At 55.9% G+C, this 25821-nt stretch overlaps 7 protein-coding genes across 7 annotated transcripts; 4 read left to right on the forward strand and 3 right to left on the reverse strand.

The window, feature by feature from the left end:
* Nucleotides 1-313: 313 nt before the first annotated feature.
* Nucleotides 314-3040, forward strand: EsH8_IV_000080 (uncharacterized protein; the record flags this gene model as incomplete). The annotated part of the gene is made up of 2 exons (XM_083264970.1): nt 314-493; nt 545-3040. The coding sequence occupies 2 exons, from the start codon at nt 314-316 to the stop codon at nt 3038-3040; spliced, it is 2676 nt and encodes an 891-aa protein (XP_083123865.1).
* A 4835-nt stretch (nt 3041-7875) lies between these two features.
* On the forward strand, nt 7876-9987 carry EsH8_IV_000081 (uncharacterized protein; the record flags this gene model as incomplete). The annotated part of the gene is made up of 2 exons (XM_083264971.1): nt 7876-8466; nt 8530-9987. 2 exons carry the CDS (start codon nt 7876-7878, stop codon nt 9985-9987), a joined length of 2049 nt encoding a protein of 682 aa, XP_083123866.1.
* Nucleotides 9988-10837: 850 nt separating this feature from the next.
* On the reverse strand, nt 10838-13564 carry EsH8_IV_000082 (protein kinase activating protein DPB11; the record flags this gene model as incomplete). Its single annotated transcript, XM_083264972.1, has 3 exons — nt 10838-12984; nt 13037-13364; nt 13460-13564. The coding sequence occupies 3 exons, from the start codon at nt 13562-13564 to the stop codon at nt 10838-10840; spliced, it is 2580 nt and encodes an 859-aa protein (XP_083123867.1).
* Nucleotides 13565-15170: 1606 nt separating this feature from the next.
* EsH8_IV_000083 (NEDD8 ligase DCN1) lies at nt 15171-17541 on the forward strand (the record flags this gene model as incomplete). The annotated part of the gene is made up of 5 exons (XM_083264973.1): nt 15171-15254; nt 15587-15630; nt 16749-16834; nt 16884-17058; nt 17109-17541. 5 exons carry the CDS (start codon nt 15171-15173, stop codon nt 17539-17541), a joined length of 822 nt encoding a protein of 273 aa, XP_083123868.1.
* A 588-nt stretch (nt 17542-18129) lies between these two features.
* Nucleotides 18130-18656, reverse strand: EsH8_IV_000084 (bS6m family ribosomal protein; the record flags this gene model as incomplete). The annotated part of the gene is made up of 3 exons (XM_083264974.1): nt 18130-18415; nt 18533-18564; nt 18633-18656. 3 exons carry the CDS (start codon nt 18654-18656, stop codon nt 18130-18132), a joined length of 342 nt encoding a protein of 113 aa, XP_083123869.1.
* Nucleotides 18657-19093: 437 nt separating this feature from the next.
* EsH8_IV_000085 (mitochondrial 37S ribosomal bS6m domain-containing protein) lies at nt 19094-20247 on the reverse strand (the record flags this gene model as incomplete). The annotated part of the gene is made up of 2 exons (XM_083264975.1): nt 19094-20057; nt 20120-20247. The coding sequence occupies 2 exons, from the start codon at nt 20245-20247 to the stop codon at nt 19094-19096; spliced, it is 1092 nt and encodes a 363-aa protein (XP_083123870.1).
* Nucleotides 20248-20601: 354 nt separating this feature from the next.
* On the forward strand, nt 20602-24184 carry EsH8_IV_000086 (DNA helicase RAD5 domain-containing protein; the record flags this gene model as incomplete). The annotated part of the gene is made up of 3 exons (XM_083264976.1): nt 20602-22919; nt 22968-24050; nt 24106-24184. The coding sequence occupies 3 exons, from the start codon at nt 20602-20604 to the stop codon at nt 24182-24184; spliced, it is 3480 nt and encodes a 1159-aa protein (XP_083123871.1).
* Nucleotides 24185-25821: the final 1637 nt, after the last annotated feature.

Genomic DNA, 25821 nt, shown 5'->3' on the forward strand with positions numbered 1-25821 from the left:
TCTAATCTCTTATCGATTATCGGGAGTCGGAGTGCAACTTTATCCGGCGCACTGGCCTTGTAAATTTTCGCACACTGTCCAGATACGCGAATGTAAGGCGTGTCCGACAGTGCGAGCTTGCTAGGCCTCTTACTCCACACCCCACTATGGCAGAGTTCCTTCCAAACTTTTTTTTCTCGACATCGCAGCCATCACTTACATAGCAGAGCCGTGGAGCGTGACAAGAGCCATTGCAGTAGCAGCCATACCCAGGCACTGCCAACAACCAATTTGAATCGATGCCATAGACTGAAGCTTTGCGACGATTCAAAAAATGGTTTCCACATTCCGCATTCACCGGCCAGATGTTCTGGCATCTCTGCCGCGCCCGCTGGACCACACCAAGGGCCAGTACCACATCGGAGAGGTCTATACACAAAAGGCCGGCTCCAAGAAGAGGAAGAGGCTGGAAGTTGTCGTTGGTGTTGATGGCGAAGCGGCGAACATCTACCACGTTAGTATCCGAGATCCGCGGGTTGCTCTGGAGCCTTGCTAACCTGGCCAGGTCCCATCCTCTGGTCTGCGAACGTCGTACCCTATCCCGCCCCAAGAGTCCTTCACCTGTGCGCCGCACTCGATCCGATACCAGGAAGCGACCGCAAATGGTCGCAACAACTACACATACCTCTCCACGCGAGATTCTTCGGGCGCCAAGATCACTCTTTGCCGCGATGTGATCGATGTGACCGGCAAGACCAACTCTACCAGCACGCACCAGCGATTGCGCCACAAGTCCCCGATTACATATCTCTTTACCTCGGCCTCTGTCAACACCACCGCCACAAACGACGCGCAGCAGTCCGAGAGAGGCGACGTAATTGGTCTTTGCAAGGATGGCCAGGTCCTGTGTCTCGACGGAGAGGCTCTGGAGCAGAAATGGAGCGCATCTTCTTACAACCTTTGCAGAGATTTGCTCCCCTCCACCGTCTCAAAGTACGAAGTTGAGTTCTCTCTGCATGCTTCAGCGGCAGAGGTCATGAATGGGTTGTTCCAAGGCAGACAGGATGCTTTTGGCTCGTTTGGACAGCAGATTGACCCCAAGACCTTCAACCCTGACGTGCTCGCCATCGTCGTCCGCGCCAGCAGCGAAAACATCACGTCAAGATTCCTCATCATTCTTGGCGTTCTGCCTACGGTTTCTTCGCAGCCGTTGGTTCAGCTTCATGTCACGCCCTTGCCGTCCCAGGACGACCTCGTGGCCGAGTCCGCCTCGTACCAGCTCCACATTCAGTCCGGAAAGCTCCTTCAGCTCTCTGGTTCGGTGCTCCGAACCTACGACCTTACGAGCGCCGTACCTAAACTGCAGGGCCGCCTGCCGTTGCCCGAGTCCTCCACGTTCCTCCAACTGTCAGAGCACTCGGTCCTCTGCCTGTCCAAGGCCTCGGCCAGCATTCTCAACCCTACCTTCCACTCGGTACAGGCCTCTGCTGCGATTCAACTGCCCGAAAGCACTGAGAAGCAGACGCCGAATCTGGTGACATTCCTCTCCAAGCTGGATATGGCGGTGGCTGTCGTCGGCAACACATTGGTCTCCATTCAGATCGAGCGCCCCAAGGCCAACGGCAAGGAAGGTCTTCTCATCGACTCTATAGGCCGAGGCCTGCCTAGATCGGACCGCGTGCCGGCTAGCTTGCCTAAGCGGACTGGCAACACGACGTTCGAGGAATACCTCCCCGGAACCCTCTCCGACGAATATGTCAAGGAATCACTGGCAGATGTGGAGAAGGCGGACGGATATTTGCAGGCACAAGACTGGAAGGCATTTGAGGCTCTGATCGCGCAGCGTTTTGGAGTTGTCATTGAGCAGGACGAAGATTTGAACGGAGTACAGACGCCTGATTGGAAGTGGCTGGAGCGCTCAGAAAAGTATCCGGCTGTTGACCGTCGGTGGGTGCTCTACGCCATCAGCAGAGTGTTTTCGATGGACACCCAGGGCACAGACGCCGGCATCCTCCGTTGCGTTCTCCCCGCCAGCAACGTCTTGATCTACCTCATTGCTGCTGGCCATCTCACCAACGCCAACATGTCTGCGGCTTTCAAGAGCGAGCTGGCCGATGCGGCATTCAAGGAGCCGGTAATCGACAAGCTTGTGCAGCGACTCACCGACATGGACCCGACCATGGAGCTTCTCCTGAACTACGTCTCGGCAACCAAACTTGGCGAGAAGGAACTACTCTTGGTCATCCGTATCATCATGCGCAGCCTTGACCAGCAGTCCAGACTCCTGCTTCCCGCACCGACAGAGACAAAGGAGGAGGAATACGTGGCCATGGAGATTGACCACCTGGAGAAGGAGCTGGAGCTGGCCGAGTACCACTTGGGCGACGACTCCAACCTCCGCGCACGAACCCTCACAACAGCATTTGAAAAGCTCGCAAACTACTCGTCAATCGCCACGGTACGAGCTCTGCGAGAGGCGTTCAGCCCGACAGAAGTCCTGTCACTCATTCACCTGTTGAGAGTCCAGCTCATAGGAAGTGCCTGGACGTCGAGATACGTGGACGCGACAAACTTCGAAAGGGACGCTGCCGCGAGAGCACCCCCAGATGGCGCGATTTCGCTCATCGCGGAGCTGCTTTCCCGATGCATTGATTCCGTCGGACCCAGCGGATGGCTTACAAATGGAACGTCCTCGCTGGGCGACAGAGCTGACGCGGCTGACTTCATCACGGCATTGAAGCTCGAGGTCAGTGCAGCCCTGGAAGGGCTGAACGAGGCCGTCTACCTGGACGGTATTGTCGGCGAGGCGGTCCAGTACGGCAGAGCGGCCAAGGCGGGAGGAAAGGCTGTCGTGTCTGCACGAGGACAGGCCATTGCAAAGCCGGTGTCGCTCGACGTGGAGAGCTCGCCTCATTTGCCTTTGGGACTTGTGTCCAAGCAGAACGTGTCCACCCTCAAGGTTGTCTCGGGCGGCGAGGTGCTCGAGAGGAGCTCGCGTGAGAGAGGACACCTGCTGAGTCAGAAGGTCAAGGCGTACTCGCTGGAGAGGATCTCCATTTGAGCCTCATGTCAGACGACAACGTGTCGAAGGAAACCACCGCATGTGACATTACGGGCATTGGAGTTACGGCTGAAAAAGGGCGGCTCTGCACGGACCGATGGTCTGGGGTCAAAGAAAAGCGCCCTGCAGCAGCAGTGGTCTGCAGGGGTGGGAAAAGTAGGAAGATGAGAAAAAGAAGAGTCAGCTCCCCGAAAAAGATACCATGAACAGATACCGAAGCGTACGTTTCTCCCTTCGCCGCGGCACCGGACACAATCCGGTGAAGCCAACCAGGTGACCGAGGGGCCCCACGAGGCTCTAGCTTAATAAAGTTTGGATTGATTGAATGAAGAAACAATCGACAATGTTCTAGCGCGGCCGACATGAACGTCTGGCAGGGCTGACCGAAGTGACTATTCCCTTGACACCGAACGAATCGGAATCCCTGAACTTTGCCTTCGGTGTAACAGACGGCAACCGAAAGCCAAAACTGGCGTCTCTCGCATTAGAATGTACACAATCACATGGATATACTTTTGGTCTGTTTGTCTGATTGGAAATAACATTGTCGTTTGCTGATAAATCGGCTGTGTCAAGTCCAGGTCCAGCATGCGGCCTCTTTGGACAACCATTGTTCCAAAGTTGAGCGTGCGCTCAAGCAGAGTGACTCAACTTGAGGATTCCGAAGTAACCAAGTTTCAGACCCCTCGACCCTCAACCGCCAATACCGGGATCACCAATTGCAACGTGGCATGGCAGAGAAAGTCAGAGATGGACAATGCCGTCCGGAGGTATATGCAAAGAGGCCCAAGCTCTTTCGATCGAAAACCTGGAGACGCGAGCTCCCCCTCCTCTCCGTCCAAAGTCATTGGCGGCTGCTGCCTGGTAGTTGAGATGCCGAGGAAATCTGACAGCCTCACTGTCTCACAAGCCCACAACCCTTACAGAGAAGAGACTATTGATGACCGCCCGAATGGGAACTGTAACGAGGGTGGCTTTTACGGCTGCTTGCCAGAGCACAGAGCTGCAGCAGTCAGCACCAATAAGGCGCAGGCGACGATTGCCAATAGCTCTTCGTCGTGGCTAGCGCTGCATGTTTGCTGCGGACAGCTTTGCTACACTGAAGAAAGAAAGAAACACCTCCTTGGGCTGACTCTGCGCTTGTTGTGGCTTATCGGGCAGCTTGCTGCAACACTAATGCACGAAGTAGCGAAGAGAGGCTGACGGGCCAATTTTTTCCCCCTCCTTTGCACAGAGGGGCAAACAATGGTACTTTCAACCTGGTATCGACAGGTTTCGACAAATCCCCCGAGCAATATGGCGGGCAGACGAGAACCGAGTTCGTTCTCTGGCGAGATGCATGGATGAGCCCAGTTGAAGGTTATACCAAGCCCTGTCATGTGTGCTACAGAGCAACATGCTGCACGTACCGCATGGTTTGTAAGAGGTTACCCGAAAGAGTCTGAAGTTGGAGATGAGCCTATCAGAAACGCAGCGACAAATGATGCATTTTTTTACATGGAAATACCGGCATCTGCGGCTCAAAGTGCGTTTTTATTCCATTTTTGCTGTTGCAGCAACCAATCCCGCCAGCAAGCCATCGGTTTCCGCCTCCCTTCCATTTCGGGCTTCCTGTGCGGTGCCATACGTCTCTCGTTTCTGCAATGCAGATGCAAGCTGAGAGGGCGGTTTCGAAACAGACGTTCTTGGGGACCCCCCGGCACTCGCAACCCCGTTTCTTTTTTACCAATCACAATGGTATTGTCCGAACCCTGACGAACCCGATGCTGGGCAGAAAGGAACGGAGCTTCTAGAAGCCCACCCGTTTTAGCGTCTTCTTCTTCTCGTGTCCGACTCGGCAAAGGAAGAGGCGCGGAAAACGACGGCGTTTTTTTATTTTAGTTTTATTTTTTGTTAATGCCTTGTACGCTGCAGTTCTCGGCCAAGACGAACCGATATGCATCCCAAAAGTCAAAGTCCACTTTCGCCTTTTGCCTCCGCTCCCCGTATTCCAACCGGTTCCTGCAAGTGAGTCTCCGTATTCTGTGCAGCAGAGATATCCACATGGACTGGTCCCCGTATTCTTTTTGTGTCTTCCTGTACGGGTATGCGGCGTATGCGTATGCAGGGCAGGTTACGAATTGGGAGGGGGGAAGAAAAACGAGAGGGCCCGGTTTCTTACGATTTCTCAGGGCCCTCTCCCCCGCCGAAAGAGAAACCACCCGCTGTAGCGTGTCACTTGTCATTGCTTGTGTATCTGTAACCATGTTTGCCTTGCTGCAACTTGCCGCGTTCGTGCGGTGCCAGCCGTGGCCAGATGCAAGGCTCGATCTGTCGTTCTCTCACAGCCACAGCACTCCTGCTCGTTCTCGGCCAGCGGTTTGTCTGCTTGGTTTCTGCCTTGACATTCTCTCACGCACACATACATACACACTGAGACCTTTCTGCCACCCATTAGATGGCACGAACGCCGCCTCCCGGGCTGCTGGGCGTTCTTTTCCCGTCTCTGCTCGCTGGGTGCGTTCCTCCTCGGGGCTTGGCAAGGGGCATTCTGGTATGGAATGAGGGCGTACGGGTTGCTCTACAGCACATAGGTATATGGTATGGGACATCGTTTTGGGGCGCCACGGCGCTTTCTGACGCCCTCGATTGTCCCAGGCGGGTGGCGCAGTCGAGAACAGGGACATCCTGGTCGACCAGGGGGGTGGGGGAGGCAGAGCTGGACCCCAGAATGATGGCGAGTGACGAATGCAAGAAACTGGACTCGGGCCACATGGCTGGCGGGCACGGTACGTACACTGCACCCTAAACGGTACATACCCACCGCAGGTGGGCGCCACTCACTCACTCGGACGTGATGGAGATGCCATGCCACTCACTCACCACTCTATGTAGTACATGTCCCCCTGTCCGTCGCATGAAGGCCGTGATGAGAGTCGAGAGTAAACATCGGGACAGCAGCCCTATCGAGAAACATCGCAATCCTCAAAACACGACGGTGCTGCTATTTCAGGGCCAGAGCCTATGAAACCTCGGTGATGGACCGACTCGGCGGCAGGTATCGAGACTCTATTTATGGCAGCCGAGGGATGTACAGGCTGGGAGAGCAGTGTCATCTTCATTGCGCGAAGGCGACATGAATGAAGACTCGTGTATGTATCCCTACAGTAATACCCTCAACCTCAAGCTCGGCGGGGTCCAGCGCAGTGCCGTGCCTGTAAAAGTGGCGACGTTTGGGGCATCTCATCCCAGCAAATGCACAGCGAGAAACACAGAGAGAAAGGCACAGCACAGACAGCGAAACATTGACAAAGACACACACACAAACACACAGAGAGAGAGAGAGAGACAGCACGACAGAGACCCAAAGGGCAGGGCTGAGGAGGAAAGGGTCCTTGATCCGTCCGTGCACTAGGCTCAGCTGGGTAGCCAAAACGCAGATTCAACAGTCACTGATCCCCGTCACTGACGGCACCCCTGTCTTGTCCTCTGCGTCCTTCCCCCCCTCACCCCGGCCGTTATGATTTCATGTGTTTGGCGCGAATACGTCACTGCAGGAAGCTCTCATCGGCTTTGCATCCCACTCCCACATCCCAACCCACTACATCACAAGCCCCTCGCAGTCACCAGCACCGCACCGCACCGCTACACGGAGGCTTGTGCCTCGATGTCCTCCTGATGCCTGGCGCCTCTTTGGTCACTGGAAGTCGTCGGATGTCATTTTCCCCCCTCCCTCGACGTCGACGTCCAGGTCCTCGACCTCCGTCGGGCTGTCCCAGGCAGTCAGTGGTGGCTCAAGCCCTCTCCCTTCCGCACACCATCGTTTTGTAATGAAGCAAGCGGATTGGCCACGGCGCAGATCTGCTGCTTGGAACGGATACACGCGAACTCGTCCCCCATTGAGAGAGGTCCTTGACGTTGCTGATTGAGTACCGCATGCTGTTTCTCCAAGCGACGCGGGGCAGAGTTGGAGTCGCCCTCGGGTTGCGGCCACATGATTTGCTGCCACGTCCAAGGCGACGGGCTCAAGTAGAGTAGACTGGCGAGGTACTACCCGACCCCCCTGGCCATCCCCCAAAGGGCTGTTGATGTCGTTGTCAGCCATCCGGTTCTCGTCGTCGATAACAATATTGCCATGAGTACCCCGTTTCGGACCACCACCACCTCCTCCTCGACAGCCTGGTTTGTTGACCTGGCCTGTACTTTGTGGGCGCGTCTGCCATAACAAGCAGGGCCCTTGCTTGGTCTACGATTTACTGCTCCGTACCTTTTTTGCATCACCTTCCTGACCGAGTGAGGACTACACTTTCGTTCGACACCTTGGACACCTGGACCTCCGATCCATCCATCATCCACCTTTACCGAACCTGAGGTTATTCTCGGACGTCACGCACCACTTGACAAACCACACCCTGCCTTACTTACTCTGTGCTTTCGTCCAATCCTCCTCCCCTGTGGACCAGCCTTTCCTTTTTCAACCCTCATCCTCCGTCACCCACGTTCCCTTTCACCCCCTGCTTTGCTTCGCTTCGCTGGACCTCGCGCATTTCGTCTGATGCCGCATCTTTATTGCTGTTCCTGACTTGCATCACTGTCCCTGATCTTAACCCGCCCTCCCTATTGCGTATTCCCGTCGATCCATACCGACCCAGCGTTCCAATACATCTGCCATCCTCCCGCGAGCCCGCAGTCTTGGGAACACAAATCCTCCAGTTTCTCTTCATCTCTGTCCCATCAACACTCATCACCACTCACGTACACACCAAAACTTACACCAGACACTCTGCTCGTCGACCGAGCAAACAACCACCAATACTGACCACAACCCAACGCCATACCCCCTCCATCCCGCCGCGATGAGCAACGGCACGCCAGTCCCCAACTTAAGCGCCGTAGATGCCTTCGCGCGCGCCCTCTACCGCCGCGCAAAGACATCCGGCGCCGGGTTCGCAGACGTCGCAACCGTCGTACGCCGCCTGCACACCGTCCTCAAGCACCTAAAGGTCGAGGCAGAGGACCCGGACTCGCTCCTCAACTCGGACGCCTCGTCCGTCTATGCCCGCCAGCTCACCCCTCTGGTCGAGGACTGCGAGTTTACCCTCAAGCAGCTGGACACCATCCTCGAAAAGTATGGCGAGGCCCCCAAGCTCGAGGAGCGCGAGCGCGACATGGTGGCCATGATCCGCACCAAGCTCGCCAACCAAAAGACGAATATCGACATGTTCCTCGATACCGTCCAGCTGCACAACCCCAGCAAGGCCCAGCGCGTCGTTGACGAACAGGACGGAAACTTGGACAACATCAAGGACAAGGTGGATGCCATCGCTGCGCGACTGTTTGCGCAGAGAGACAGTGGCATCGCCGATGACAACGAGGATTTGTGGCAGCAGTTCCGCACAGAGCTGGAGAAGGAGGGCTTCTCCAAGGAGGTGCTGCGGAAGAACAAGGTATGCGAGTGTGAACCGTGACCACCACTTCGAAAGTGACAAATAACTGACAAATCTGAATAGGAGGTCCTCCGTGCCTACATCCGCGAGATGGAAGAGTCAACCGGCAACGATGCCACGGCCCCGCCGTCGGTCCGTGGTCTTCTCGCTCAAGAACGGGCACACCACCACCCAGCCATGGCCGTCACGCCCGCGTCCTACCCAGGCCGAGATGGCCACGGGCCTGGAGAGACGTACGGCTCATACGACGACAAGTACGCCCCGGCAGTAAGGGGAGACCGCCGCCTGGCTGACCAACGGTCGGCTCCTGGCATGCCGAACCAGTACAGCACCCTGTCCACTTATGAACGGGATGAAGTAGACGGCGACCACAACGACTCGCTCGCCCTCATCTCTACCCGCGATCTCATGGCGATGGACACCCTCAACGGAGGTATGGAGAACCTTCGCCTCTCCGCCCCCCAGCAAAACTATAGCATATCTCCCACTTCCACCTCGCCCTCATCACGCTACCTGCCACCGGACGTAGCAGCCGCCCGCGCTGCTGCGGAATTCTCCTCCTCGCCCAACAACCTTGGCGTATCACCACGCTTCGTTCCCCCTATCCCAAACTACCTCAACGGAGGCCCTCCCGCCACCTACGGCGCCTCCCCACGCACATCCCAAAGCCGTATCGCACCGGACCGCTACGGTATGGACATACCGCTAGATGCCAAGTGGACGCGCATCCGCCGTGCCCTTGTCTCCCCAGAGATCCTCGAGCGCGCCGGCGTAAGATACGAAGCTCGCCCGGACTACGTTGCCGTCCTCGGCGTCCTCTCCCGCGAGGAGATCACAAACTTTGCCCGCCTCTCCGCCGAGGCCCGTGCCGCTCGCTCTTCGCAGCGCCACAACAGCGCCGCCCCGACGAGCCACCCCTCGCACCGCCACCGGGGCGACTCGCAATCTTCATCGTCCGACGAGCCCCTTTGGGACTCCTCGGACAACTCCTCCGAGGCCAGCTACCCGGACGACAAGAAAGGCAACAAGACGTACTACATCGTCCCGCCCCCCTCGGACGGCAAGGAGAAGGGCACATCCCCCGCCGCCACCGTTCAGCCGAAGCCAATCCTCAAGAACAAGAACGAGAATCACGTGCGCTTCGACCCGGAGCCGCACGAGCTCGACCCTCACGCCTCGTCGTCCCCGCGCTCCTACCGCGATGACCGCGACAGAAGGAGACGCCCTCCCCGCCGCGAGCACAGAGACCACGACAGGGACCGCGAGGGGCACCACAGAGACCGCGACCGCGAGCGCGAGCGTGATCGCGACCGGGAAAGGGACCGTGATCGTGATCGTGACGGGCACAGGGATAGGCACCGCGACCGCGACCACTACCCCGGCCGCCACCACCGCGACCGCACCGACCGCGAGAGGCGGGACAAGAAGAAGGCCTGGGGCGAGACGCTGGGCGCTGTGGGCATCGGCGGTGCCGCCGCCAGCTTGCTCAGCGTCCTCACCGAGGCGGCCTCCGTGTTGTAGTCCCATACCTCCCTCCCCCCCCGCCCGCCTCCCAGTTTTTGCTACACTACGTTGTTTATGTGTATGTCTGTACGATGACCGGCGTGTTTGAATATGCCCACCCCATCCTGTATCAACCTCCCTTTTTGTTTTGTTTATCACATTTCTACCGGCGAAACCTGCTATGCGATTCGCCCGTTGCCGTGTTTCCATCAAGGGCTGCGCCCTGATTTACAACCGAAATCGACAGAGAGACAAATGTTGGTTTTTTTTCCTTTTCCTCTCTCTGCCTTCTTTCTCCATTGGAAAACAGGACGCGGTCAAAGACTGGTAGTTGGCTAGGAGGGAACAGAGGCACAAAAGAAGAACAAAAAAGCGCAAAAAAGACGGAAAAAAAAAAGAATCAAATCATCAAACACCAGATAAACCATGTGGTTTCTGTTTGTCTTTTACCCAATCAATCATCTCCTTTGTTTGGAACTTGAATCGAGACAGCATTACGATACCTGTGCCGCGCGGAGGGACGCAACGACTTGGAAATCAAGGGAGGGAAATGGAAGGGAAGAGAAGGGATGGGCGTGGATGGACGGACCCCTGGATGTAGAGAGATGTACACATATGAAATGAAAGATACCCAGATTGCTGTTTTTATTCTTCATATTTTTGCCTGCTATAAACCCTAGAACCTAAAATACTTAACCAAGACAAAAAACTATTTCTGAGCGTCATCATCCGTGAGCCGTTATGCTTTGCATTGCCTCTCCGTCGCGCCCATGTGTCAACGCCCCAGAAAATAATAATCCTGACAATACCTGACCAGTTTGAACCTGTCGTCATTTACACCAATGCTGATATGATGGCGCCCTGAAATCTATTTCCGCCGAGGCTGCCTCCTGGTCGACCTCCCTTCGTCGTCGAACTCGAAGCCCCCGATCGTCTTGATCTTCCTCTCCGTCTGGCTGACGACGGGGACCTTGACGTCCTCGCCGAGCATCCTGCTCATGATCTTGGCGCGGTGCTGCTGGGCGCCGGGGTCCTGGTACTGGATCTGCGTCGACGGGGGCTCCTGCTCCTGCTCCTGCTGCTGCTGGTATTCGTCCGCCGTGCGTCCTAGGGAGTCGATTCGGGACTCGGCGCTGCCACTGGAGGCTGCCGAGGCGTTGCTTATCGCCCGCCCAAATATGCCGCGTTTGCGCGTGCGTTTCTGCTGCGGCTGCTGCTGCCCGGCGTTTTCTTCGTCGAGTGGGCTTTCACCACTCGTGGCGGACTCGATGAGCGACGCCAGCCTAGAGGTCAGGGCTTCCTTCTCGGCGGCCTTTTGGGCATCCTGCTGGCGCTTCAGCTCTGCCTTGTCCTCTTCCTTTGCACCTGCTTCTACTTGGCTTTCGTCGGCGGCTGGGGCGGCTTCGTCCTGATCTTCAAGGGGGGCATGGTCTTCGGTAATGGGAATGGGTGTTGGCTCCATGCTGTCAGCCACGCTCGTCGTTCTAGTCAGCCTCGCTGGCGGTCTTGCCGTCTGTGGCAACGTGGGCGATTTGTTCAGCGCGCTTGGCGATGCGTCCAACAGCGGTGCCGTCACTGTGCCTGCACCAAAGCTGTCCATTTGGTGTGTCTTTGCCGTCTGGAACTGCAAGGACGCAGATGGGTCATGTTTCGTGGTTGTCGTCTTTGGCTGTTGTGCAAAAGCCTCGCTCGAGTCCTCCTTCGCGGCTGTCCGTATTGGGACCGCGGGCTTTTGGTCAACTTCGTCTACAAAGGCTGTGGCGTCGATGCCCCGTGCAACTGCGGATTGTCTTGCCGCTGGGATTTTCGGGATATGTGGAATGGGTTCGGAGCGTGTTCTCTGCAGAGGCTGGTTTCCCTCGATCTTGGGCTGCTCTTTGGGCCTTGGCTTGGCTTGAAGGCTGGGCAGTTGCTTCAGCTCTGGAAACATGAATTCCTTGACCGGCACATTGTATCCTGTTGATATACACTCCCAGAGCCACTCTGAGCTGACAATAGGAATGTCATTGTCGAAGGCAAACCTGAGCTTCTCCTTCCTTGTTTCTGCGAGCGACCTGCATACCAGCACCGAGGTGGCCTCGTTGAGCCTGGATGCGAACTTGGCACCAACCTGTCTGATGGCCTTTTCCACGTGGAGAAGATCGATGCCGTTGAAGCCGGCCGTGCAGATAGACAGGTGCTCGAATTCGCGAACGGGAAACATTGGGAACGGGCGTCCCAGGATGTGGCTGTCGGGGTCGCAGAGCGTCTTGTTGTGCAAACAGCGCTCAATGAAGAACTCGGTCACGATCTGCATCTTGTCGACGTGTATGGGAGGGATTTGAAAGTGTGTCGAGGGCTGAGATTCTTGCGGCACAACAAGAAACCTGCGCTGCGATCCGGCCTTGTCAATGTTGGAGACCACCTGCTCGAAAGTACCACAGACATTTCCGCCGAGAGAAGTGATTGTCTCTGCCAGAATCTTTGCCTTCCAAGATTCAAACCCTTCCATGAAGAAGTCACAATTCGAGAAGATACCTGCATCGGGATCGGGCTGGACCATTCGGTCGTGGATCCCGGAATCCTGAACCTCAATCCTGTCGGCCCTGTCACCAGGCGCGGGGGACTCCGCAGAAGGCTTGCTGCCAAGAATATCTCCCCAAAGCGTGTCTCTCTGGCTGCTGAGCTTCATGCTAGCTGTCTTCCTAAGCTTCCTCTGGCCGCCCTCCACCACGCCTGACCTTGACCGCTTTCCGAGAGCTACTCTTTTGGGGTTGGCTCGATTCCATGCACCCTGGCCTTGCTCCTCGGCTGGCAAAACTGGATCGAAGCACTGCTCGTCGAGAATCATGCCGCGTTCGACGCTCTGGTCGAGCCATTCCAAAGACACGGTTCGGATATTCCAAGCTCGGGCGGCCTTGTACTTCTTTCCTTCGGGTTTGTACACTATCAGATGCGAGACTCGTTTCGTCAGGTCGCCAGTGTAAGCGCCCCCGTTGGCGGTGATCTTTTCGATAATACTCGTGCGCTGGTCGGCTATGCAAGGTCAGACTGCGTTACCTTGAAGATAGGTTCAAGAGAAACCCACGATCGTCAAAGCCCGTCATGCACAGCAGCAAGCTCCCGCGCTTCGCCTCAGCAGGCTCCGACGCATCCACGACATCGCCACACGTCTCGAGTGGCTTCAGTTGCCACTCTTGTTCCAAGGCGGCGAAGTTGATGTCTGCGTCCTTCATCCACAGATCTCCTACGGCATCAATCCATCTGGCGTCCATGGCCTTGATGTCGGTTCGTTCTTTGGCGACATGGCGGTACTTGGGTGTGTTGTAGTCGCCGACAACCAAGTGTGTGACGTCGGGTGTCAGGTCATATTTGTGAATGCCGCCGAGCTCCTCTGTCTTTTTTGCCAAATCGGTCTGAACATAGGTTGGTTAGTATATTCTTCTTCCGAGGATCTTGGGTGGATGCAATGCAAGACTCGGTGGAGGGGCAAGGGTGAATCACGACGTACTCGCTGGTTGGGCGGAATGCTCGTGCAGCACACAACAACGCCCTTGAAAGGATGCGCAGGGTCGATTGGTGGCTCGCTTGAGTCCCGACTGCGAGGAGACTCCATCCTAGAGCATGTCGGTGGTTGTGGGAGGGTTGGAGCTGCAGGAGGTTAACGGTGAGGTTGGACGTCGAAATAGGCCTGCCACTGTCACAAAGGTACTCCGTCTGGTGCCTGTGTTCTCCAAAGGCGAGGGCGACAGCGCGTCGAGAAAAAGTCGCGTCTGCTGCCTGCCCCAATCAATTAAGTGATTTATCAAATGTGACGGTAATGGGCGCCATTGGTAGACGTCATGTCTGGTGGGGCCGAATGACCACCCGTAGGGTGCCGTACTGTACAGGATCAAGGCCTAGCACGACCCAAACACCGGCTAAAAACAGGCGCGAACACAGTGCTGGGGACGGGACTCGGACTCGACCTCGAGGGTGAAAGCTAGTGTAAGTCAGTCAATGAGATGAGATGAGCACGAAGGACGTTGGGGGAGGATTCACAGGCGGGGAACAAACATTGCATTCTATCAGTGAGCGCGCTCATTAAAATGAGATATTATAACTTGTCGTATATCCGTATATTTGCGGATATGAGACCCATCCTCTAACAATAGACGGCATCTTTGAAGTGGCCCATGGTGGATGAGTTAACTACAAGATTCATCGTCAGCAGTCTGACTGCGTAAATTGCCTACGAGGTAGAAGTTGACATCGCGTGTAAAGGGAGCCAGCATGACGGACAATGCAACCACCAGTGTACGTCTGCATGATCGCAATGCATATATACCTATTATAAAAGTCTCTCATCAGAGGCCTGACAACACCATGCCTGGGGGTTCTCTATTGTTCACAGGCTGAGATGGTTCGACAACCCGTCCGATGCGATAATGTTTCCATGAATCAAGTTTCATGGCTACGCATGATGATTCCGTTAGGGACGAAAATGGCTGGGATGAAACCAGCGAACGGGAATCAAAGAGTCCGAAATCAACTGTTGTGAATCTGGTGAGGTGAGCTTGATTGAGGTGAGTGAGCACCGGAAGCATGCATCTTGGAGTGGGATGCACCTTCCCGGCTTCGAGGACGGAATCCGATGCCGATAGGGAAGGCGGGGTCCAAAATCGCGGATGGAAGTTGCGTTGCGGGATGGCGGCACTAAGGGATAATTAGGCCACTTGGGAGTTCTTTTTAGTGTAGTGTAGTTCTAGGCAGTGCTGGAAGGGGCCACCTGAATCGCTTCTAAGGCCGCCCGCCCTCTTCTCTTGCGCTGTCTGGGTGTGAGCCTTATCGCCAGAAAAAAAAAAACCACGAGGTGCCCCGCCACAGGACGGTCGATCGCTGTCTGGCTATTACCCCACCATCCTCAGGTTCAGCCTCGCACCTCCCAAAGCTCTTTCCTCTGGGTCCCCCTCCGAGCCATCACCTCTCCGACGACAACCACTCTCACGCTTAACGTCGCGCGCCCGATCTCGACGAATAACGCGTCGTTTCCCACACAGAGACGAATCCGAGCCCCCCCTCCTCTCCATCGACCGACCTTGCGTCCCGCACATCGTCACATCGTCACCGACACACTGAGCGACCGATTGCGTCACGCGACTTCCCCGTTACCTCGGCCGCCGATATCAGAAGTGAATTATCGCAGCGATACGTAAAAACGAGGTGGAACAGCTGCTGTCACAATGCCGCCCTCATCGACCTCCCAGAAGGCGATGACGACACAGTTCGTCCAACTGACAGGCGCAAGCGATCGAACCGCCCAACGGGTATGTCGAGAGAGAAATATCCCATCTCGTTGCTTCTGGCCGTTTTCCACCGCCTGCGCTGCCCTCCCCGCCTTCGTCAGCGTCCCCTCATTGTCCTTCCTACCCGTCTTTGCAAGACGTGGACCACGCTGTTGGGTACCGGAGAAACATCGGGAGCTGGATGTCGTGCCTTGCTACGTTGTGCTGCGTTTCGCTGCGCTGCGCTACCCGGCCACTTGACTGGGCACCGAGGCGAAGACATCCTTGGCAGGGGAGGGGCAGCCGGGAGAAAGACGAGCGGAACGGCCCTTGAACACTGGACATGGAATGCTGACCATGAGTGCATCAACTAGTACCTCAAGAGCGCAAGTTACAAGCTAAATGAAGCTGTCGATGCGTAAGTGAACATCTCCCATGGCAATATGGGCTTTCTCTTTGTCTTCGACTTGGTTTCTTTTTGTCTCCCCCGCCATGCCTGCCTTTGCCTGCCTTTGTCGTCAGCATTTACCGCTCGTCCGACATGTTTTCCGAAGCATCCATCAATCACACTTCAGCGTGCGCCGGCCCTTCTCGGGGCAATTTGACCTGCAGCGCAGCGCACCGCAGCACGCATGGATACGGCGTCGTCATCTGCACTTCACTCGTCGTTTGGTTTGGGGGAGATGCCTGTTGTGGGGGCTCCCCCTTCGAAGCGCTACGTTTCCCCGGCTTGCTACGCTGCCATTGCACTGCGCTCACTGGAGAGATGCCCTCGGCAGCTACAAGGTCACAGTCCAACCCCCTTTTTGGGGCACACTGTCGTCCACACAGCAAAAGAAAGGCCGAATCGACGCCGATGTCAAGTTGCTCCTGGAGCATTCAACCTGCACTCAAAATGGCCTTTAAAACTATGAACTGCCGGGGAAGCCGCTACCTCGGATGCTTTGACCAGCCAGCTTTTGTTCTCTGGCCGACCTAATTGGAACCAGCGCCTCACCCTGCGGACTAGACTGGCTGCCACACCAGTGCCACTTATCCGTCACGATCACGGGGGGTTCTTTGAAAGGAGAACCCAGCCGACCTCCCTTGGCCTTCCCAAACGTCCTGCAGTGCTTAGATTCAGGCAGATCACAACATATTTTTGTTTGCCATCTTGCTTAGCCTCACTGCTAGTTTCGTGCTTCATCTCTTGCTACGCCTAATTGTTATATGTTGAGGGCCGACTGACACCGAGAACACCGGTGTCTTACACGAAGATGGGCTGGAAGGGAGTCAAAAGTGCATTGCCTGGCAAGGGCATGAGCTTGTGGACTTCAAAACACAAGACACGTCAAAAGAGTCTTGTTGAAGAGAAGAACCAATCTGGGTATTCTATTTATCCACTATGTTGTGTCCTGTGCAAAGTTGCCAGTAGACCAGGGCTTCTTGAGGCTTCAAGCGAGTCTCTCGTCCTTTCGTGCTGTCTTTTCCGTGGCCCATGCATGCATGGGCCATGTCCAAGTGTTTCCGGACCAGGAGCTGACAGTTGATGGACAGGTACTTCTCTGGCGGAAGTGGTACCGCCACACCCACAACCTCACCACTTGATGGACAGTTGAATCAGATGTTCGACAAGCTTCGAGGTCAGGAATATTCATCCGGCTCCACACTGGCACTGCTGACAAAAGACAGATGATGAGAAAGACGAAAAGGACTCGCTCGGCCTTGACTCAACGATGGCCTATCTCGAGGACTTGGGCGTGAACCTCGAGAACGCTGAGCTGCTCGTCGTCATGGAGCTTCTCCAAGCGCCCTCTGTTGGCGAGATCACGAGGAAAGGCTATGTCGACGGTTGGAAGTCGACTGGGTATGGAAGTCCTCACATTTTCAGGTTGCATTAAACTGACTACATTGCAGTTCCGCGACGCGCCAAGCCCACGTTGCCCATATCAAGTCGCTGGTGAACAGCCTCTCGACCGACATCGCTTACTTCAGAAAGGTGTATCGGCACACCTTCGTTGCCAGCAAGGAGGAAAACCAGAAGGCACTCAACCTTGAGATCGCCACGGTGTATTGGAACGTCCTCTTTTCGGCCCCAGGCTGGCAATGGAAGACGAAGAACCAGGACTGGCTGCAGCTCTGGCTGCAGTTCCTCGAGGAGAAATGGACTCGGTCTGTCAACCGCGACATGTGGAACCAGATCCTCGAATTTGCCACCAAGACGTTTGTAGACGAGACGTTGTCGTTTTGGAGCGAGGATGGAGCGTGGCCAAGCGTGATTGACGACTTTGTGGCCTGGTGCAAGGAAAAGGGGGTTGGCAAGGCCGAGACGATGGACCTTGACGCCTAAAAGCCGCGAATGTCAAAGGGTCTCAAGCGAGGCCCTGGAACCAACGACTAGAGGAATCCGGTAATGACTTGGACGATTCCGACGACAGAAGACGAAATGCAAATCAGCGCACATTCATACTTGGTACATAGAGGCGGCTGTCTATCGACAGTGGAAGCCGCTCAATCACGGGAGCAGGCTGCATCGGATTGGAGGCCGGCATCACAACCAGTGTATGGGATTTCCAGCATTAGCCTAGCACATGCAGACATGAACCACGAACTTCAGATTGATACAACGTCGAGTGTGTAGGATCGAATCCCGATGCCGTGAGCTGCCTTGAAAAACCCTTCCGTCTATTGTATATCGGTGGCGCGCCACGTAGTTGTACACTCCGAGCTGTTGTCGGCTTTACACATGTGCAATCAGATGTTCCCGGCGCCGGCTCGGGGTATCTCAGTATCATACAGTATCCGCCACTTTTGGTCTCCTCTCCCATCTCAGCCCGGGCGCGAAGGGCTGTCAGTCCCATCTCCGATTGTCGAGGGTCTGTCCCATTTCCATACTCAGTTCGTTGTCTTTTCCTTGTCTCTTGCCCTTTCGCCATGTCTACCGATCCCACTTGACGTCTCCAAAGCGGGCCATGGTCTCGAGCTTGCCATCGCCAAGCTTGACGTGGGCAGTGCGGATGACGCGAGGGTCGAGGTTGATGGTGGTGCGCATGTCGGTGTGTGTTGCCGAGGAGGCGTCGTAGCGCATGACGAAGTAGTGTCCGCTCTTGTGCTTCATCTGAGCCTTGGAGATGGGGCGGGGGAGGGTGAAGACGCCCCAGTTGGAGACGCCGCGGATGACGCCGCCATTGCGGAGGATGATTTGGCCAGCGGTGAGGGCGATTCTGCATGCTTGTTAGAGTTATGTTCTTGCGCAAGTCGAGTGTGCAAGTTGGGGGGGGTGATGGCGGGTGGGAGGCGTTGGGTTCGCGGAGATGGGGTGGGAGAGAGGGAGCGCGTACTCTTTCACCTCGGCGAGGCTGCCCGGTCGCACCTAACAAATGGTCAGTCATTGATGCTTGTAGAAGGAACCATGCGCGTGGGCATGCTGTGAGGACCTACAATTCCTATGAGTTCGTACAACATCTTGTGACCGACATTGACGCTGTACTATGGATGATTCGAGGTTCGGGCAAGCTGGAACGGGGGAGCTTGCGATCGCCAAATTATTTCGGGAGGGCATGCGCCACAGGATGGAATTTTCCGGGGTGTGGCTGATGAGGCTTCGATGTCCAGGGTGGGGTTCAAGGCGAGCTTCAGCCACGACTGTGTGGCGCGTGACGGGCGTGGTCATTCGCACTGTCCCCGCGATCCAATCAGCCAATCCAGGTGATGCAATTGTCATCACGGGGGGTGCGATGGACCTCACGTTTGCGTGTAGGCATCTTTGAGAGAGCAAGATTGTATGTTTACACAGCCATCTCTTGAGAGGCCAAGCTATTCTTACACTGGTATCCTACAAAGCCACCCCAATTGGTATCACAATCCGTAACAGGTAATCTGTACAGTGCCTTTGTATGCGCTCAAACTTGATGCTTGCTCGTAGCCCGCCAAAGCCGCCAAGGTAACTTCCAGCTTGCCTTCGCCGCGAAGGGGTTGAAGTTTGTCCCTTCGAGGGTTGTCAGGTACTCCTGCGCAGGCACGGCCTCGAGCAACACCCCGAAGCCTCGCCTGATGTCCCGCTGCGTGTCATCCTCTTCCTGTTCATACACGTGCTCCGCCTCGCCCTGGTGCTCGAACTCGTGACCGGGATTCTGGCCAGCCTTGAGATTCTTGAGCATCTCGCGCGCCGTGATGAGGTGGTCGTTGGCCCGCGTCGCCACCTTGAACACGGCATCCTGGAATCCCTCCGCCTCAGGCCCGTATCTGAAGACATCCTCTTCACGCAGATTAACCTCCGCCATCACATCCAGAGGAAGAAGCAGAGCGGGATCGTGCCGTCCTCCATCAGGTCCAGCGTGTGACCTGGTGGCTTGCTGCGGTGCCGCAAGGACCGGGATACCGCGCAGGACTGCCACGATACCGCAGGCCTTTCCGATATGACTGGCCAGGTGGTCCACGTGCATCGAACGCAGCGGCATCGCAGCCAGCGTGGCATACATGAGCGTCGAGTAGGTGTTCTCTGCATACTCCTCCAGCGCGGCAAGCGACGCGTACGGTCTGTTGTCCATGTGCCTCTCCCGCGTCTTGATGAGCCGCTGTACCCAAAACTTCATCGAGCTCGCCGTGCTGTTGGTTGACCTCGCGCGCAGGTCCTGCAGCGCCTGGTGGAGCAGCACGCAGATGGGCTCGGCAGGTGGTGCCCCAGCGAAGGTCTTGTCGATGGACTCGCGCCAGAACTGCATGCGCATTTGGCCAATGGCCGGGTTCGAGACGAGTTCTGGCAGCCGTACGAGCTCGAGATTGAGGTTGCGGAGAGCGAGGTAGGCGTCCGTTGTCCGGACCGGGACGAGGCGGCTAATTAGGTGGGCATCGTAGTCGCTGTGTCTAAACTCTTGCGTTAGCATCATGCCGCCCATGGCGACGAGCAGATCATGAGTTGGACGTACTGGAGCTGCGACTGGCAGTACTTTCTCGCCTTGACGACGTCTGCGTCCGTGACGATGCCCCTAGTACCCCTTGGGGGGGTCTGGACGAGCCTTCTCAGGCCATGGCCGGCGATACGTGTGCGATTCATTCAGGAGAATACGCTGTTGTAATGCGCCATGTCGGGGTTATTTTCCGGTCCTTTCGCAAAATGCAGCTTGACGCTGTGGATCTTTTTCCGTCGCCTTCAAATGCACTAAATTCCCGAGGTCGAAACTTTTTTGGTCCCAGTAATGACGTCTTGGAGCGGGACCCTTAATTGGGATTACCTGAGCAGGCGCGCGGTCACATGATAACCCGACGCGGTCCGTCGCGCCGACTGGTCGCCACGCGTCTCCAGTTCTCTTGGTCCTGGGTGACTTTTTTGGCAGCCGTTGAATGTCAGTGGCACGTCCAAGACGTCTCGAGCTTCCCTGAATTTCTAATGGCATCCGCTTGAGTCGCCATGGATTACCCAGGATCTCCTGAGCCTCCGGCCAAGAGGAGACGCTTCTTCGCGACTTCGGACGACGACGCACTGAGCCACCACTCCAGCCCGGCGCTCCCCACCCCGCCAACGCACCAGAAGCAGCGGTTCTTCCAGGACGCCGATGACGATACCACGCCGATAAAGAGCGAAGATGCACAACCGCCTTCGTCGCCCTCGAAACCCCGCGGCCCGCTCGTCGAGCAACCGATCGAAGATGCGTCCAACCGCTCCGCACCCCCGCCAGACCCTCAGCGCGAGGAGTCCGCAATGACGTTCGACCAGGAGACTTTTGAGAGCTTCGTTGGAGACAAAGTTGCAGCGGATGTGTTGGAGGTGATTCGGGAAAACTGTGGAAACAACCTCGAACGCGCGGTCAATATGTTCTTTGACGGCACGTGGAAGAACTTCAAGAAGAAGTCTCCTTCTCTCAACGCCTTTGCTCGAGCTACCCCCGCCACAGTCGCCTCACCGATGCTAGACTCACCCATGGAGGATCCCCCAAAACCCGTAATCCGCCGCACGATGCCTGCGGCTCGGTACATTGGCTCCTTGGGCGTCGAGGGCTGGGCTACGCGCAGCGGGGCGAACTTGCTCAACCACGGAGACGTAGTTAAAATCGAGAGGCAAAAAGTGCAGCCACCACAGTCTACACGGGTTAAAACGAAGTTCGGCACTACAACGGTTGCACCACGTGGTGCATCCGCTGCGTCGAGACGGGTCGACGTCTTGGTGCGGTTCACGAACAGCAGCGGGTCGGAGATTGGCAGGTTGGCGAAGGAGACGGCGGATTGGGTCTCAACGTTGATGGACCAGAACATATGCAAGTTTGAGGGGACATGTGTCTACGCCCCCGAGCGGCTGCGGACGAACGACACCGTCTTCATTCAGTTGAAGTGCTATCTCCTGGCATCTGCTTTCCAACGACCAGGATTCAAAATCTCCGACAATAGAGCTGCGGGGTTTTTCGAGGAAAAGGAGTCGACAGAGGAGAAGGAACTGCGTTTACGGCAGGTAGCACTGGTGAAGCTTTTGCAGGAAATCAACCTTGAACCGACCCGAGCCAACGCCACCGCGAGCAAGCATCAAAGGCAGGGACTACTTCAAGCCGCAGAGATGGACGAGAAGAAGGAGAAGGACTCTTCCAAGCCCAATCCCAAGGACTCTGGCTCCTCTCCCACTTCTGAAGAGCAAGAGCAAGAGGATGGCGAAGAGCTGGAACAGGACCAGCTCGACGCTCTATACCGGAAAGCTCAGTCGTTCGACTTCAACACACCAGAGGCAGAGCCCGCGGATACCTTTGCCATGGATCTGAGGCCGTACCAGAAGCAAGCACTGCACTGGATGATGACCAAGGAAAAGGATCTGAAGAGCAACAGAGAACCAAGCATGCATCCGCTATGGGAGGAGTACGCTTGGCCGCTCAAGGATACAGATGAAAATGAGCTTCCTCGGGTTCAAGATCAGCAGCACTTCTACGTCAATCCGTACTCGGGCGATGTCTCATTAGATTTCCCTGTCCAGGAACAGAACTGTCTGGGTGGTATCTTGGCCGATGAGATGGGTCTCGGAAAGACCATCCAGATGCTCAGTCTGGTTCACACCCACCGTTCCAAAGTCTCTCAGCAGGCTAAGGCGATTGGAAGTGTCCCTACATCCGTCAACGAACTCCCGAGGCTTGCCTCTAACTCATCGAGTGTGCTGTCGGCGCCATGTACGACGCTCGTTGTGGCACCAATGTCGCTATTGGCACAGTGGCATAGTGAGGCTGAAAAGGCCTCGAAAGAAGGTACCCTCAAAGCCATGGTATACTACGGCAACGAAAAGGCCAGCAATCTCCAGGCATTGTGTTGCGAAGCGAGCGCTGCGTCTGCTCCTGATGTAGTCATCACGAGCTACGGTGTGGTGTTGTCGGAATTCAACCAAGTCGCCGCTAGGAAGGGCGACAAATCCACCCATACCGGGCTTTTCTCTCTCAACTTCTTCCGTGTTATTCTTGACGAGGGCCACCACATCAAGAATCGGCAGTCAAAGACTGCCAAGGCGTGCTACGAAATATCTGCCGAACACCGATGGGTGCTGACCGGGACGCCAATCGTCAACAAACTGGAGGATCTTTTCAGTCTGGTCCGTTTCCTGCGTGTGGAGCCCTGGAACAACTTTTCATTCTGGAAGACCTTCATCACGGTCCCGTTCGAGTCCAAGGACTTTATGAGGGCGCTTGACGTTGTGCAAACGGTGCTGGAGCCGTTGGTTCTGAGGCGCACTAAAGATATGAAGACGCCTGATGGTGAACCGTAAGTACGAAAGCTCTCGTCTATTTATACTTTGCTGACCGTTCGAAGGCTTGTTCCACTGCCTCCAAAACACGTCGAAATCGTCGATGTGGAGCTAGGTCAGACGGAACGAGAGATATACGACTACATCTTTACGAGAGCCAAGCAATCTTTCAGAGAAAATGTAGAGGCCGGAACAGTCATGAAAGCCTTTACTAGTATTTTTGCGCATATCCTTCGTCTGCGCCAGACATGTTGCCACCCTGTATTAGTGAAGAACAAGGAGCTTGTTGCAGACGAGGAGGAGGCAGGGGCTGCAGCCGACTTGGCTGCCGGCCTCGCAGATGACATGGACCTGGGCTCCCTCATTGAACATTTCACAGCTGCTGTATCCGAGTCGGAGACTAACAGTAACGCCTTTGGCGCCCACATTCTCGGTCAGATCCGCGACGAGGCCGAAAACGAGTGTCCCATCTGCGCTGAAGAGCCCATGATTGAGCAGACAGTCACTGGGTGTTGGCACTCGGCATGCAAGAAGTGCCTACTGGACTACATGAAGCATCAGACGGATCGCCACAAGGTGCCGACTTGCCCCAACTGCCGCGCGGAGATCAACTACCGCGACTTGTTCGAGGTCGTTCGTCAAGATGACGACCCGGACGTGTTCCAAAAATCCAAGATCAGTCTGCAACGTTTGGGTGTGAACAACTCATCAGCCAAGGTCGTTGCCCTGATCAAGGCCCTGCGTGAGCTCAGAAGAGAGCAGCCGCGCGTAAAATCAGTTGTGTTCAGCCAGTTCACGTCGTTTCTGACGCTGATCGAGCCGGCGTTGGCGCGCGCGAACATCAAGTTCCTACGTCTCGACGGGTCCATGGCGCAGAAAGCGCGCGCGGCCGTCCTGACCGAGTTCCAGGAGTCCAAGGCGTTCACCGTGCTGCTCATCAGTCTCCGCGCCGGCGGCGTGGGCCTGAACCTTACGTCGGCGAAACGCGTTTTCATGATGGACCCTTGGTGGAGTTTTGCGGTTGAGGCGCAGGCGATCGATCGCGTGCATCGCATGGGACAAGACCAAGAGGTTAAGGTTTATCGTTTTATCGTCAAAGAGAGTGTGGAGGAGAGGATGCTCCGGGTTCAGGAGCGGAAGAAGTTTATGTGAGTTGCCCCTGGTGCCTGGGTGAGTGATTGCTTGCTGACCTGGCATGTTCAGTGCTACATCTCTTGGTATGATGAGCGATGAAGAGAAGAAGCTCCAGCGTATTGAGGACATCAAGGAGCTCCTCAGCTAAACAGGAAGCTATGGCTAATGGGACCCATGGCTTGTATGCATGTGTATGTATGTAAGGCGCACCGGTGGGAAATCAGTCGGGATGGCATGACTGTGCCGACGAAGATGACGACGGCTTTTATGTTGCGCATCGGTATTAGCGAAAGGCTAGATGCAGCCTTTAAAAACAGACGATTCAACTCACACTCATTTTACAGACTTGAGTGATGCCGTCTTAAACATTTCTGGTTTCCTGGGCGCGATCTGCGCGTTGCGACCTTGCTTGTTTCCACAGCTGACCATGTGTCGATCCACCTCCGCGCCGAATGCAGTAATTCGTGGATGAGTGAGTGATCGAATTGGGCAGGTCAATTTTGAGTTCCGGGGTTATTTCCGCTGATCTCGGAGTGGGGGGCGGGCTGGCACCGGGCCCGGCTGCCCGCTCGTAAACGTGCGGGAGGCCCCACAGAGTGGCACTGAGCGAGATCCAGGATCGACATCAAGCCTTTTATTGAAAGCTACTTATCAGCTGTTTGCTGTTGCTTTGGTCAAGTTGACATGAAGCCTGCTTGCCAGCGAATGCTGCGTATGGAGGGTTCTAGATTGGTAGAGGAATAGCAAGGGGCGCGTGTGCCTCCCTGTCAGACCTTTGACTAGTGCACGGATCGTAGTTCGTAAGTCTCCCGGAACAACTTGTTGGCTAGTGTAGTGCATGCCTATACACATGTTTCCAGGCTAAAAACACCCGTTTCGCAGCTAGCATAGCCACCTACCCGTTGGGTTGTCCTGCTCGGCAACCAACGGCGACAAGCCGGCTCACTTTTCATACTTTTCACCGGTTGGGCAGTGAACATGCTCTAGACTGAGTGAGCCGCAGCCTAAGCGTCATTGCCAACGAGACCTTTGTCGTCAAGTGTTTCCAAACTTGGAACTGGTTTCTCTACTTCACGTGCAATAGAAACACAGGTGTAGCAGTTCGATTAGACAAGCGTATGAATAAAAGAAGGAGGCGAGCGGCCGCGGCAAGAGAGGCGTGAGGTCTCCTCAGCGACGCCTGTTGCAAAATTCGCAAACGCCATTCGAGGCCGTAACCCCTAGTTTCTGTCTTCGGATTGGCCTGAAGCCGGCGCGGGTATTCAGACGTCAACCCTCTCTGCCCAGACTCGTTCTCACGCTCCAATATCGGCCGTGCGCCGACTGCCGCACCTGCACCTGCACCCGACGTATCGTATTCACTCACCCACGAACCATCCAAAACCTCAACGGATTCCCAAAAATAAGTCCTGAATCTCCCGAGGTATTCACACGCGACACATCCAAGGCTACCAAAAGGGTTACCAACGGACGATTCTTTTTTTTCCCTTTTTTCCCCACCCTTCTTGCCTCCCGCTCGGGTTGCCTCACGCCCCCCAACTCACACGCCGCCAACACACGTCGCCTACCAACATCACACAGCAAAAAATCATAGGCCACGCCGGGTCCCCAGCAGACGCTGGTCATTCAAACCAGAGAAATTCCGAGACCGAATTCCTTTTCTGGGACCCGCGGGTAAGGAACAATGTCCTGCTGAATGGGTGCCGGTGACTCTTTCATACTCGCGGAAATCTGCTTCGTGTCTCACCCCGGACGGCAGGCGCTCACTGAATCACATGAGAATCG

This window comes from Colletotrichum jinshuiense, chromosome 4 (genome assembly GCF_051148585.1).
Source record: "Colletotrichum jinshuiense chromosome 4, complete sequence".
NCBI classification, from domain to species: Eukaryota; Fungi; Ascomycota; class Sordariomycetes; order Glomerellales; family Glomerellaceae; genus Colletotrichum; species Colletotrichum jinshuiense.